The sequence below is a fragment of the Aptenodytes patagonicus genome, chromosome 5, assembly GCF_965638725.1.
Source record: "Aptenodytes patagonicus chromosome 5, bAptPat1.pri.cur, whole genome shotgun sequence".
Taxonomy (NCBI): Eukaryota; Metazoa; Chordata; class Aves; order Sphenisciformes; family Spheniscidae; genus Aptenodytes; species Aptenodytes patagonicus.
The window spans coordinates 24,019,978-24,032,055 of record NC_134953.1 but is presented as its reverse complement, the minus strand read 5'-3'; the positions used below and the strand labels follow the sequence as shown (position 1 = coordinate 24,032,055).

Below are 12,078 nucleotides of genomic sequence, written 5' to 3'. Positions count from 1 at the left end.
CCTTTTTTTCCTGTTAACCACAACTTTTAGAAGATCTTTGTTTCTTTTTTTTTGCACATCAGGCCCATCCCCAGAGCTTGACAGGTTCTTTTTTTTTAACAAATACATTTCTTATTTCATTTCTGAAAGAAAAGGAAGTTTCTTCTTTTCTGGAGGAATTTGGGATGGCCAGTTGGGCATGACTAGCATCCAGGAATAACATGCTGCAAGAATGAAACGCAGCCTCCCACCCAGTCAACATCAGTACTGCTCCTTCCTCACTGAGCTTGAGAACTGGGTGCCCAGCCCCTGCGGCCCATTACACCACAGGCACAAACAACTGCTACACCACCGGCAGCATGTGAAAAAAAGAAGGACTACGATCATTTTACCACTCTGCTCTCCAAAGTGAGATTTGAGGCAAACACTGAATTTGTGAACACAATATAAAATGTTCAGTGCTGGTAAAATCAGGAATCCTATAGGGAAAACCACCACCAGTCAACAGATCATATGAGGGTCTGTTGTTCCTGAGGCACAATCCTACTTGCTTGGGGCCTTTTTTTGACAATCAAGTCCTCAAGTCACTCTTTTATAAGCAACCCTGAAATAAAGGATTATCACTTGACACGATGGTAGCAATGACACCTGTGGGCAAACAAAAAGAATTCCACGTATAAGCTGGTGTGTCCGTTTTGGAAGGATAAGGAGTTGAACCTTCCTGACAAGCTATGGAGTCCAGTCCTTCACAGAATCACAGCGCGGCTGAGGTTGGAAGGGACCTCTGGAGGTCATCTGGTTCAACCCCCCTGCTCAAGCACGGCCACTTAGAGCCGGTTGCCCAGGACCGTGTCCAGATGGCTTTTGAGTATCTCAAAGGATGGAAATTCCACCACCTCTCCGGGAACCTGTGCCAGGGCTCAGTCACCCTCACAGTAGAAGTTTTCACCCCAGAAGCTACAGATACCACATTTGAGATTAATAACTCTGAATTCCTCTAGTGTCTCCTCGTAGGGCCTAAGAAGTGCTGAGTTGCCTCAGTTCTTGGGAAAACAGAAGCACAGGGCTCAGACATGTATACTCTTCACTGGGTAGTGTTGGTCTCTTTGAAAAAGCCTTGGAAGTTTTCCACATCAGTCTTTTCCTTTAATTTAATGACAGTTAAATTTATCTCGGTAAAGACGTAAAGCCCAGTATACGAACAGCATGCCCTGCCATGATAAGAAAGTGGAATGCTAATTGTTAATGACCCTTTGCACACAGGACTTTGAAATGCAAGACTTTAAAAAAGTAGTGGCGCTTGGCAACTATCTACGCCTGCATCCTGTGTGGAAATGTGCCCTCACAAATGGCAACTACGAAATCAAACTGACATTGCTTATCCATTCCCTGGCAGTCTGTGGACTCATTAAGTCTTCCATACTTCCATGGCTGGGCACTGAGAGTAGCACTTTAGCACACCAGCTACCACAGAATAAATATCAGGACACTGCACACTGGCCAAAACTAGTTTATTTTACTATGAAGTTTACTAGTGTATTCAAATTCAGAAGAATAACTGAACAAACTGAAGACTGAGCACACGATATTTCGTATCATGCTTCGTATGTCACACTTGCTGCTGTAGATGTGTATTTCAAGCAATGTAATGATCATTTTGCATCTTTCTGTAATAGAACTATACCAAAAACTCAACTCTGGCTGATGAATGGCACAGAGACCACTTTTGAGGAATACCCAGCCTTTCAGACCACTCTATTTCCAAAGTAACACATGATAGATAACATTAAAGATTTATCCTTGACTGATGTGATTTTCCTCTCCACGTCTTCTAGTTTTATCTGTCTCGAGATGAATTTAGTGCCCCTGAGCAGTGCCAGGAAAAGGATTTCACTTCTCAGCACTGTCAATAATTTATCCGCTGCGGGAGAGAACTGTGGATACAGACATTCTCCTTCCCAACAAATGCCTCCAGGGACTCCTCTCAGAGGTGAAAAGGTAATTCAGGGACAGGTCCTGCCCTTTTAAATTAAAATACTCGGTGATTTCACAGAGTCTTCTCTGATCAAGGACTGCAAGACAGAGATACCAAACAGAGATACCATTAGCACATGTATGCACCTATGCATGTGTGTACATGCATGCCTATTGGGAACATATGATCAACCTTGCCACCAAATGGACCTGGCTGTGGCAGCTTCGCCTGCAATGGACTATCAGACTCAGCAACTCCTAACAATATAGAAAAATCAAATTTCTTTACTTGTTCAGTTAAAGTATCCACAGCCCCAAATACTCCCACCCCCAAATTCCTCTTCCCACTGCAGATGGACCTAGTATAAATCTGCTTTTTACAGCACAGCTATTCCAGGGAATATTTAACAGAGATCTAACTCCAGCAACGCTATGAATTGTTCCGAGAGAAGTGTTTTACTGACAAAAAATGAAAAAAAACCCCAACCCTCTTAACTTAGTTACTCAGACACAAAATCAAGGTAAAGACCAAGACTAAGATACCAGCTTATATACAAACAAAGCCCAGCACTGGAAAGCATTAGAAAAATGTAAGCTCCCAAACATGTGGTTGACATCCTTTAACCCTACTAGGACAGGTAATTCTATGGTGAAGTTGTAGTTTCTATTTTAGGATGAATTATTAACTACCAGCTGAGATGAAATATATGTTACAGTTGCCAATCTGAATAATCACTCTCTTGTAAAAGTACACATACTTGTGTAAAGATTCTGGAGCAAAACAAAATTCATTGTGAAGGCCATTAATTCCTGCTATTTGTCTAATTTGAAGGAATGACTTTAAAAGTGCAGTTATTTCTCACAGTTATATTAATTAATTTTGATGTAATTACGTATGTTCTTACCAATTTTGAGCTATCGATTCCTAATCTGAAAGTGAAGTTCTCCTCCTTTGGGGAAAAAAACCCAACATCTTAAAGATTGCAGTGTAGGTGTTGGTATATCAAATAGCCAAAACTCACTGAACACTACTAAAAAGCAGCCCATTTGAGCAGACATTGATTAGCTCTTCCATCTGGTCCCCAGCTCCAGAATTCAAGCTTCCTGGGAGCGAACAAGTCAGTGTTCTCATTTATGACCTAAACTTAACACATGCTGCCTTATCATTCTGGTGACAATACATTACTAATGATTGAACCCCACTCCTTCCAGGAAAAGTGCTGTTCTCAGGAGATCTTTGACCAGAACTATAGTCTGCTCATTATAAAATCCGTCCAAAATACAATTCCACCTAGTTTTCAAAAGTATATAGAATTTGTGTTTAGGCAGGAAAAAAAAAAAGTAAAGAGGAAAGAAAGCTATAAATATTCAGTATTTAACAGCAGTTCCTTTGTGCATGTAAAAATCAATTGTAATATTTTTCATGGATGCTTTTCAGAAGTGTAATTCAGTACTGAAAAGAATGGAAACAACGGAAGATGGTGATACCCCTCAATATCTTTTGGACAAGTTCACAAAGTAAAGAAAACACTGTATAAAAGAATAACAGGTACTGTCTGGTCAGATGTCAGAGTGAAAAAGAAAGCAGAAACTGGGTCAAAGAGAAACAAAAGGGACATGCATGCACACTCCCCTGACTGAAACAAGGAAAACTACAGCAGTCACTCGATGTTTTTCTTTGATCTTACTATCTTACTACTTTACTAGTGTGACTGTTTGCCCTGAGGGAAAATTCTGAAAAAGGACTAATACTTGAAGGTTTACTTTATTTCTTCAGTTGATGAATGCAGAGTTTATAATGGTCACTGCTTTCCCATATAATTAAGACTGCACATGCTTGCAAGCCATGCATTAAAGTTTGTCATCATAATTTGTTAATAGCAGCACAACATTAAAACAATCAGTAATGTGAGGTCATTACATCAAATAAAGTGGGTTCAAGAAGAATAAATCTTGTTCTGAGCAGTTATGCAGTTAATGATTTTGGAGCAGTACCTGTAGCAAGTGACTCAGTTTCTTTCAAAGCTCAGTTTTGCCTCAAAACATGAACAGAAAAGAAGCTACTTAAAAGCATATTAAGGTACCAGTGCAAGAGATACAGTGGAATAATAGGTTGGCAGAGAGGGGTGCCAAAAATGTGCAGCAGACACCAAAATCTAAATTCACTCCCAGATACCAAGAGAGTGATACAAATAATGTTGTTTGACAGCAAATTGCAAAATTCAAAACAACCAAAATCATATTTTTCCTGCTCAAGGTACACAGCTCAAAAACATCCTTTTAAGTTGACTATTAAGATGAAACATCTCCCGAAAGCCCAAATCAAACACAAACGAAAGTCCTTTGAACACTGAGTGACCACTTTACAGACAAGCTATTTTGTCTAGGGAAACATGAGTGAAGAGCACAAGATAAGAGAAAAAATAAGTCTAACTTGCTGCTTTGTTATTGTACACTACATTTTGTATGTTGCTGGGAATGTAGCACTCCTGGAATACACTTGGGATAAAAGTATATCAGAAATGCATAGCAAAGAGAAAACATCTTGGGGACAAGCCATATATAAACTGTCACAGATTCATTAACATTAGCCCCATAAAGCAACAACATTTCTATTCTGCCCTGAAGTAAGGTAACAGAACAAAGACTACAGTCCCCTCCACCATTCTCACCAACCCACCCAACCCAATTTAAGGATGCTCTGTTACGATGATACCACAGTGGTGCTTGCTCATTTGGATGCTGCGGAGAAATCCAGAAAGGGCAAAAATATCTAAAATACTGGCAGGATTGACACATGATAAGAGGTGGCAAAAATTAGGATTCAGTTATAATGAAAATCAGGAATATGATTTCACACACTTGGACAATTTAGGCAGAAAAGACAAAGTTTTGAGTTATTCAAGGTACGAAAAAGTCTTAATAAAAAGCAACTGGTCCCTTATGTTTGCCTCATCACAGTCCTGTCATGAAGGCAATTAGAGTGGTACACTCACAACAAGTGAAAGGCAAATACTCCTATGTGTATTAGACTATCATCGTTCAGAGAGATGGCATATTGAGGGTAAGATAACAACGATTATCTAGTAACATAGGAACTCTTACTATTTAAATGCATCTCTCTGAAGTCTGCAGGCCTGCAGGCCCTGAGGCAGGACAGGAGCATTATATAAGTGATGTGCAGGAGAAACGACAAGGGAGAAGGGCTACTCAAACAATTCTAATTTAAAATAGACCTACCAATGAAAGCTAAGTGTAGGCACTTCAAGTATATTTAAGTGTCCAGCTCAGCTGAAAACTGTTCAGCTGCAACTGAATTCCTCTGTGAGGTAGGCACCCAAAACCTTTGAGAATTTATATCTTAGTTACTAGTTCTGTTGCTGATATTCAGGGCTGAAACAGAGTCTACTTGAGTCTGCACAAGCTATACTTGCTCCGCAGCAATAACAGCAAGTAAAAATGATGCTCCGAATTCTCTAGGTTCTGAAAACAGCAGGCAGCATCAAGGTGGATTTATCTAATATTTAGAATTTACACCAGTTTTCATTTTCAGAGTAGCAAAGCTAAGTAGCCCACGTGCTTTTGTTAAAGAGAGAACGAAACAACAATTTAAAGTCACATACAGCCCCAAAACTGGTTAAAAGTTTCTATTTCTCAGTTCTGTCTTTGAATCAGCAGGTCAAATTTCCTAGATAAAGTAAGAAACATTCTTAACATCCTCTTGCTTTTGTGATTCCATGTTTCATTCCTAGCATGTGGTGCTCAGTATTTGTCACAACCCTGTAAATGCAATTCAGTGCAGTATTTATTATCAGGAGATCCATCACAGTGGTGTTAGCAGGATGAGGCAATTCTAAAAGGGACACCAGAGCTCAGCAAGGACATATAGCATGTTGTTTGACAGCAGTCACTTGCAAAATGATGTTATCAATCTGTTTCCGGTTTTGGTTTGTTTTTTTTTTTTAATTTAAAAAAAGATCTAGTCCCTACTATCTCTACTTTTCTCCTTTTCCATTCAACTCACTCATTTTTCCTAGTTTTTTATGGATCTCAAATAAATGCAGTTCTTTTTGTTTATTTTTTGTACACATCAATAATGAAAACGTTCTTCTAGGCATAACTTTTATGAGGTATCTTGAATCGGTAGGCCTGAAGGAATAACTTCTCCTCCCCTCCTGCATCTCTCAGTCATCCACTCTTATTCAAACTGTGGCACAGCTCACCATAACAAGATTTCTTTAGTCAGGCAGCCACTAATTTCTGTTTCTCCTCCAATGAAAGCACTGTCTATTGAGGGCATTAATATGTGGTCATAGAGAGTTTTCAAGTAAGTCGTTTCATTATTATTTAAAAGATTTCTTTCCAATTGCCACTCTACCACTAAAAAAGCAAGCTGGGAACCTGCAATTAATTAATACATGCTTAACTTTAAAACCTGAATAGTCCGGCTAAAGACTGCAGAACTACAGGCACACATAAAATCAAGCATATGCTTCAGTATCTGCAGCATCGAGGCATACATTAATGCACAAAGGGTGCCCCTCACATGAGGTAGGATTTGGCGTGTAGGCTCTTTTTTCAACCATTTGAACCATTTTCCTTCAACACTTTCTGCCTTCACTTCCAGCAGTATTTCACTGCCAGTTTTTAGCACCTAACCAAAGATGCACTCAGTCTCGTAGGTGTGTCAGCTTACTGAGAAAGGTGCTGAAAGCCAGAGACATTACTACCAGGATCCCACCTCAGCAAAAAGCAAACAAAAATAAATCGTGTAGACAATAATCGAGTCCTGATAAGCAGGCAGCTGAACGCGGCCTATAGAAATGGCAGCTTCAGAAATAGGCCCTGCTGCTTTCCTCTCCCCAGCGTGGCGATGGGCACAGCTGTGTGAGGCTCCATGATGAAACCTAACTGAACACACACAACCCCAGGTCCTCTCGGCCTCCCTTTCCACCCTACCCAATTAAAAAAGAAACCAGGGATGAAAACGTCGGTTTGGAAGTGACAACGTCACACAAAAGCACCGGAGACGGTGACTGTTGTCTGCTGGCCACGACAAGAAGAAAATCCTGAGGGGTTTCCTGAATTCACCCCCTTCCTTATTTGTTTCGCAGAAAGCAGCCGGCACGGCCGGGCCGGGTAAGGGCTGCCCTCACGCCCGGCGCGGGGCACCGGGGCCTACCAGGAAGGCACGTTACCGGCGGTGACAGCCCGGAGGCTGCTCCCGCTGCCCGAAGGGGCTGTGCTGGGGCCGCCCGGGCCCGCCGCGGAGCCCCGGGCAGCAGCCGCTCCCTCTGCTCCCAGCATCTCCGGCTGTCGACAGTCCTGGCTGGCTGCGGCCCGCGCTGGGGCAATTCGCTCCCTTCCCGAGCACCGCTCGGGGCCCGCCGCTGGCCGTGACCCGCCCGGGCAGCTCGGCCTCCGCCTCCCTGCCCCGCGGCAGGGGAAAGCCGCGATCGGCAGGGCCGCGGCTGCCGGCGGATATGCCGGCGGGGCCCCTCGCCGCCAGCCCTGCCTCGGCAGCAGGCCCCAGGGGAGGCGGGGAGGCGGCGGGGAAGGGGCGCCGCGCTTAGGGAGCGGGCCGAGCCCCCTGCCCCGCGCCGCTCCGCTCGGCGGCTAGGCCGGCTTGCATCCCCGGCGCGGCGTGGCCGGGCCCGCCGGCGGCCTTACCGCCTCCACGGCGTGCTGCAGGATGGAGGTGAACTTGGAGAACATCCTGTCCCGCGACTGGAGCAGCCGCTGCCGGGAGGACCGCGAGAGCTCCTCGATCCGCCGCCGCCGCTCCAGGGTGAGGGCTGCATGCGGGGGCCTGGCCGCGGGGATCGGGCGGGCGGGCGGCCGCCGGCTCTGCCTCTCGCTCCCCGGCGGACACCGTGGCACTGACACCGCCGGGCTGCAGCGCCGGCTGCCGAGGCTCCCTGTGTCCGCCCCGGCGCGGCCTGCAGGGGCCGCCACCCCCTGCACGCAGCCAGCCGCGCCTCGGGGAGGCCCGGCCGGGCGGCCCGACCCGGCCCAGCCCGCCCCGCTCCGCCCGGGGCGGCCTGGCCCGGGCGCCGTGGGCCTGGGCAGCCGAGAGCGCTGTCCTCCCGCCCGGGCGGGGACGCCGCTGGCCGGACTCCCGGCATTGTCGATCGAACCGGGCCGCCTGTACCGGGCCTGCCCAGGGCAGGGACCCTCTGCCAGCCCCCAGGGTGCGGACAGTGTGGGACACTGCCAGGGGTGGGAGCGGGCAATGGGTTCTGGGTGCCCCGAGCCAGCCCCCCGCCTCTGCGGGCAATGCCCGGGCAGGGAGGTGAGGGGGAAGGGGCGCCCACCCCTGCTGTCTCCGTGCCCAGGGGCCTGCCATCAGGCTCCGACAAAGGTCTCTGGGTCTACATGTGCTGCTGTGCTTCGTGAGGGCTGGGAGACCATGGCCTCCACTCACATCTGCCAGCATGCTGCAGATAAGGAGCAGTTCTGGCATGGGTGGCCGAAGGCCTGGCGTGCTGTCTGCTGGGACAGTTGGGATCTGTCACCGTCTGCAGGGACTGTGAGGTCCTCTGGGAAACATTGAAATGCCCAGCTCTCCACAAAACAGCGTAAGGGTGATAAGCTCAGAAAGTCAGTGACATCTTGCTGCTGGGTGAGAGGCCAGTGGGGCTGGTGGCATGGTCCTGGCTGACTGTGGTCCTTCTAGGGCTTGCAGTGTACCACAGCATGAGAGGGCTTGTGGCAGTGCATGTTACCTGTTTCACTGCTGTTTTTTTTTCCCCAGAGCTTTGAAGGAGACAAAGGGGGCTTTACTTCACCTCCAAGCCAAATACTTCAGAGAAAAAGATCATCCCTTCCATTTTCCTGTGCTGCAGGAAAAGCAGAGGTAAGGTGGGGTGAGCAGAGGTTATAGATATAGCTGGTGGGCGGTTGGGAACAGCTGCAATTCATGGGATAGTGTTTGGGCGCTGGGCAAAAAGTAGGGGAACAGGATTGATTTGGCGCTGGGGGAGCAGAGTGAAATGTTGGGAAGGTGACGGACCAGTATGGGAAAGGGAAGAGAACCTGTAATACCAAATGGAGAAAAATTTTCTCATTAATTTTTGGAGATGAATGAACACCAACTTCCTCATATGCTAGGAGCAAGCAGAGAGAGACAAATCAAATGACAGGACAAAACTACTATTTAACCACTGTGTTTTAAATTGTGTCATCTGGGAAGTCTGACTATGACTGTTGATCTTGTGATGAAGTCTTACTAATGATTCTGCTGTACTGATTGTTGTTACTACCTCCATGCTTTGCAGGCATGGAGAGCTACAGTCCAAGTACTGTATGGAAGTAAATATTAGTTCTATGTGGACACCTTTGCTGAAGTGGCTCAGGAGCAGAGCTAGCTATTTCCTTCTCAAAATCCAGACATAGCAAATATCATAAGTTTAAAAGGTAATTATGTTTTTTTTTTAAAATCTGCTTATTGTGGGTTTGTCAAGTTATATTCTATAGATGTTCTTAGGAAATGTAGATTTTCTATGTGGGTAGTCATATGATGAAGCATATGTACCATCTCTGTGTTTAGGTAATTATTAACTGGATGGATGCTGCGTTTGGAAGGTGCCTATCTTCGATGATTTAACATAAAGAGTTCTATTCGACTTTTACAGTGTGCAAAGGAGGCAAACCCTTCTTCAGATGAATTTAAGTGGTGTCTACTATAGTTTTGCAATACATCCAAATAATTTTTAATGTATATTTTTATATGTAAACACATATATATTATAAGTACAGTTCAGGGGCTACATCCAGCCTGCTTATATGGTTTGTATTGCAGGTTTGTATTGCTTTCATTAAAAAAAAGAAAAACAAATGACGAGTTGTAGGTTTGAATGCAAAAATGTTGTCAGCAAGTGGGCTGAGTAGTGGTACAGCTTTTCTCCCATCAATGTGAGGGCGTTTATCATGTTAATGGGGACCTTCCCATTCTCTCACCATAGATACCGTTTTGGAGCCTGCATCGTTCCTGAAGAAAATGTGGATTTAAGGCACACGTGCTTGATTAAGGTGTCTAAGAGAACATGGTAATTTAAAATGCTCTTTGCAATACATTTGTTTTTGCAAAAATGTCTTTTGGGTGTGTCTGGGCCTTCCCATCTCTGAGCAGCAGAATGAATAAAGAAACAGTAAGGTGTCATGAAGATATAAAAGGAGACAGTTTTATAACAGTTGGAGTATTCCTAAGTGTACTTCACAATTTATGAAATCATAAGTCACCTCTTCACAGATGGTGAGGTAAAGCTTTTCTAATGCTTGAGGGCCTCTTGTTATTCTAAGAGTGCCTGATGTATATAAAACCATTTTTTTTAAACAGAACATTTAAATGTGTTTGGAATTCAGGTTTTGGTTGTAAGAGTGACTTATTAGGACTCCTCAATATGAAATGCCTTGCAGTAAAGGAAACAAAGAAAATACTACAATTATACGATTATCCCTAAGCTTATTAAACAAATTGAGTCTCTGCAAATAACCTTGCATTTACTTACCAATATATTGAGCTTGAATTTGTAGCCATACTGCAGAACCCAGTCTGTGGTGCTTATACACGTTGCAAATTGTAGATACGGGGTTTTTATGCTCTTTTAAAGTAGTCTCAAATTTCTCAAGTTTATGGAGGTATTTCTCACTGCTGGGAATATTAGATAAATACTGGCAGACCGGTAATAATGCAAATCACTGGAAACTAATGGAAAAATTATTTCACCAGTGTCAGTGCAAAAGAACTCAGCTGAGGTTACATTCTGTTTGGATACTTCTTGTTCTCATTGGTGATAATTCAATTGGAGATGACTCAGTTATGGACAGGCTACCAATGTCATGTCATATGCAACAATACATCTTCACCTGCTCATGCCTGATGTTGTTTCTACTGAAATAAACACAAGTATTACTACCTATTGTAATACTCTTGAGAGCAGAGTTCTTCTGGCTTGGGGTTGGGGCTTTTTTTGGCAAGGTAGTTCTTTTTTTGGGGTGAGTGAGCGTTTTGCTTGAATGTGAGTTAAGACACAGCTTGAAAGCGAGGCTATTTTAATTGATAGAGCTTTTGGGAACTTTTCTCCTTCTTACAAATTAATGAAATTGTCTAGATTAAATAAATTTAAATGGAGTGAGACAGTGAGATAATGTGCTAGCCTTTCTATCTGAAAATCTCTGCTATTTAGATTGATGGCACCAGGCCAGTCTCTAGTGGATGTATTTGTCTACATTACAGAAGAATGTCCTGCAGTCTGGACTTTTGCTTCAGAGAGGTTGAGGATTTGGAAGGTAATCCAAATCCTCATTTTTGTACCCCAGAATGAAAACATGCTAGTAGAGCTATGTGTAAAATCTGTTTTTATTCTGCGCAGGAATTTATTGTGTTTATAATAACCAGATTGACATTCATGTTTTCAGTGACTACTTGGATGAAATAAAGAATTAAGTGTTAGTGGCTCAGTATGATCTCTGCTTTTGAGGAGAGCTAAAGAGATGTTTAAAATCATCTTCATACCTTTCCGATTCTGGGCTTCATTATAGAAAGCAAGCATTCTGTGCATTGGATACTGAAGAGCATACAGTGGGATTGAAGTCCAAACTATGCTTCTCCCAAGTTTAATCAGTGTCTTATATGTAGTATCATGCGTGGTTCTGTTCGCTGTCATTTTCCATCATGAATTTTCTGGTTGTCTGTGCTCTCAGCTGCATGCAACACCTCCCTCCTTGCTGATTTGCTAGTAGCACCATGTAATCAGCTCATACAGTATTTCTTCGAATCCCATTTTCAGGCGTTTCCTGGTCTGTGCATTCTGCTCCACATCTTCACATCTACTCCTTCTGTAGAGACATTCATTTGTCTTCTGATGGGTTACAGACTTCCTAGTCATTAATCTATTGTCTAATTGCTCATCTGTCACATCTGCAAGTGTCTTTTTATGCCATCACTCATTGCTACTGTGGAAGACACAATACTGGGCTGGATGGACAATTATGCATGCCCAGTAGGTTATTCCTTATGTTCGTACTTCAGGTACACTGTACTACCCTGCTTTAGCTTATATAATGGGTTGTAAAGGAGACCACAAGGAGGTCAGAAGTACATGTTGTCAGTGAAATGAGACA

The 12,078-nt window shown here is 44.0% G+C and overlaps 1 protein-coding gene and 1 long non-coding RNA gene across 4 annotated transcripts in view; one reads left to right on the top strand and one right to left on the bottom strand.

Moving 5' to 3' along the window:
- Positions 1-7,685, bottom strand: part of FHIP2A (FHF complex subunit HOOK interacting protein 2A) — a 32,984-nt gene extending 25,299 nt beyond the window's left edge. For both annotated transcript variants that reach the window (XM_076339074.1, XM_076339075.1), the window contains exon 1: positions 7,624-7,685. In XM_076339074.1, coding sequence (XP_076195189.1) covers positions 7,624-7,668 — 45 coding nt within the window. In that variant the 5' untranslated portion in view covers positions 7,669-7,685. The remainder of the gene's footprint in view (positions 1-7,623) is intronic.
- On the top strand, positions 7,677-11,413 carry LOC143160840 (uncharacterized). Of its 2 annotated transcripts, none has more exons than XR_012995444.1 (4): positions 7,677-7,741; positions 8,708-8,809; positions 9,231-9,369; positions 9,918-11,413. It is a non-coding gene; the product is annotated as an uncharacterized LOC143160840 (long non-coding RNA). The 2 variants fall into 2 exon arrangements; XR_012995443.1 differs by lacking the exon at positions 7,677-7,741 and adding an exon at positions 8,032-8,144.
- The last annotated feature ends 665 nt before the right edge of the window (positions 11,414-12,078 follow it).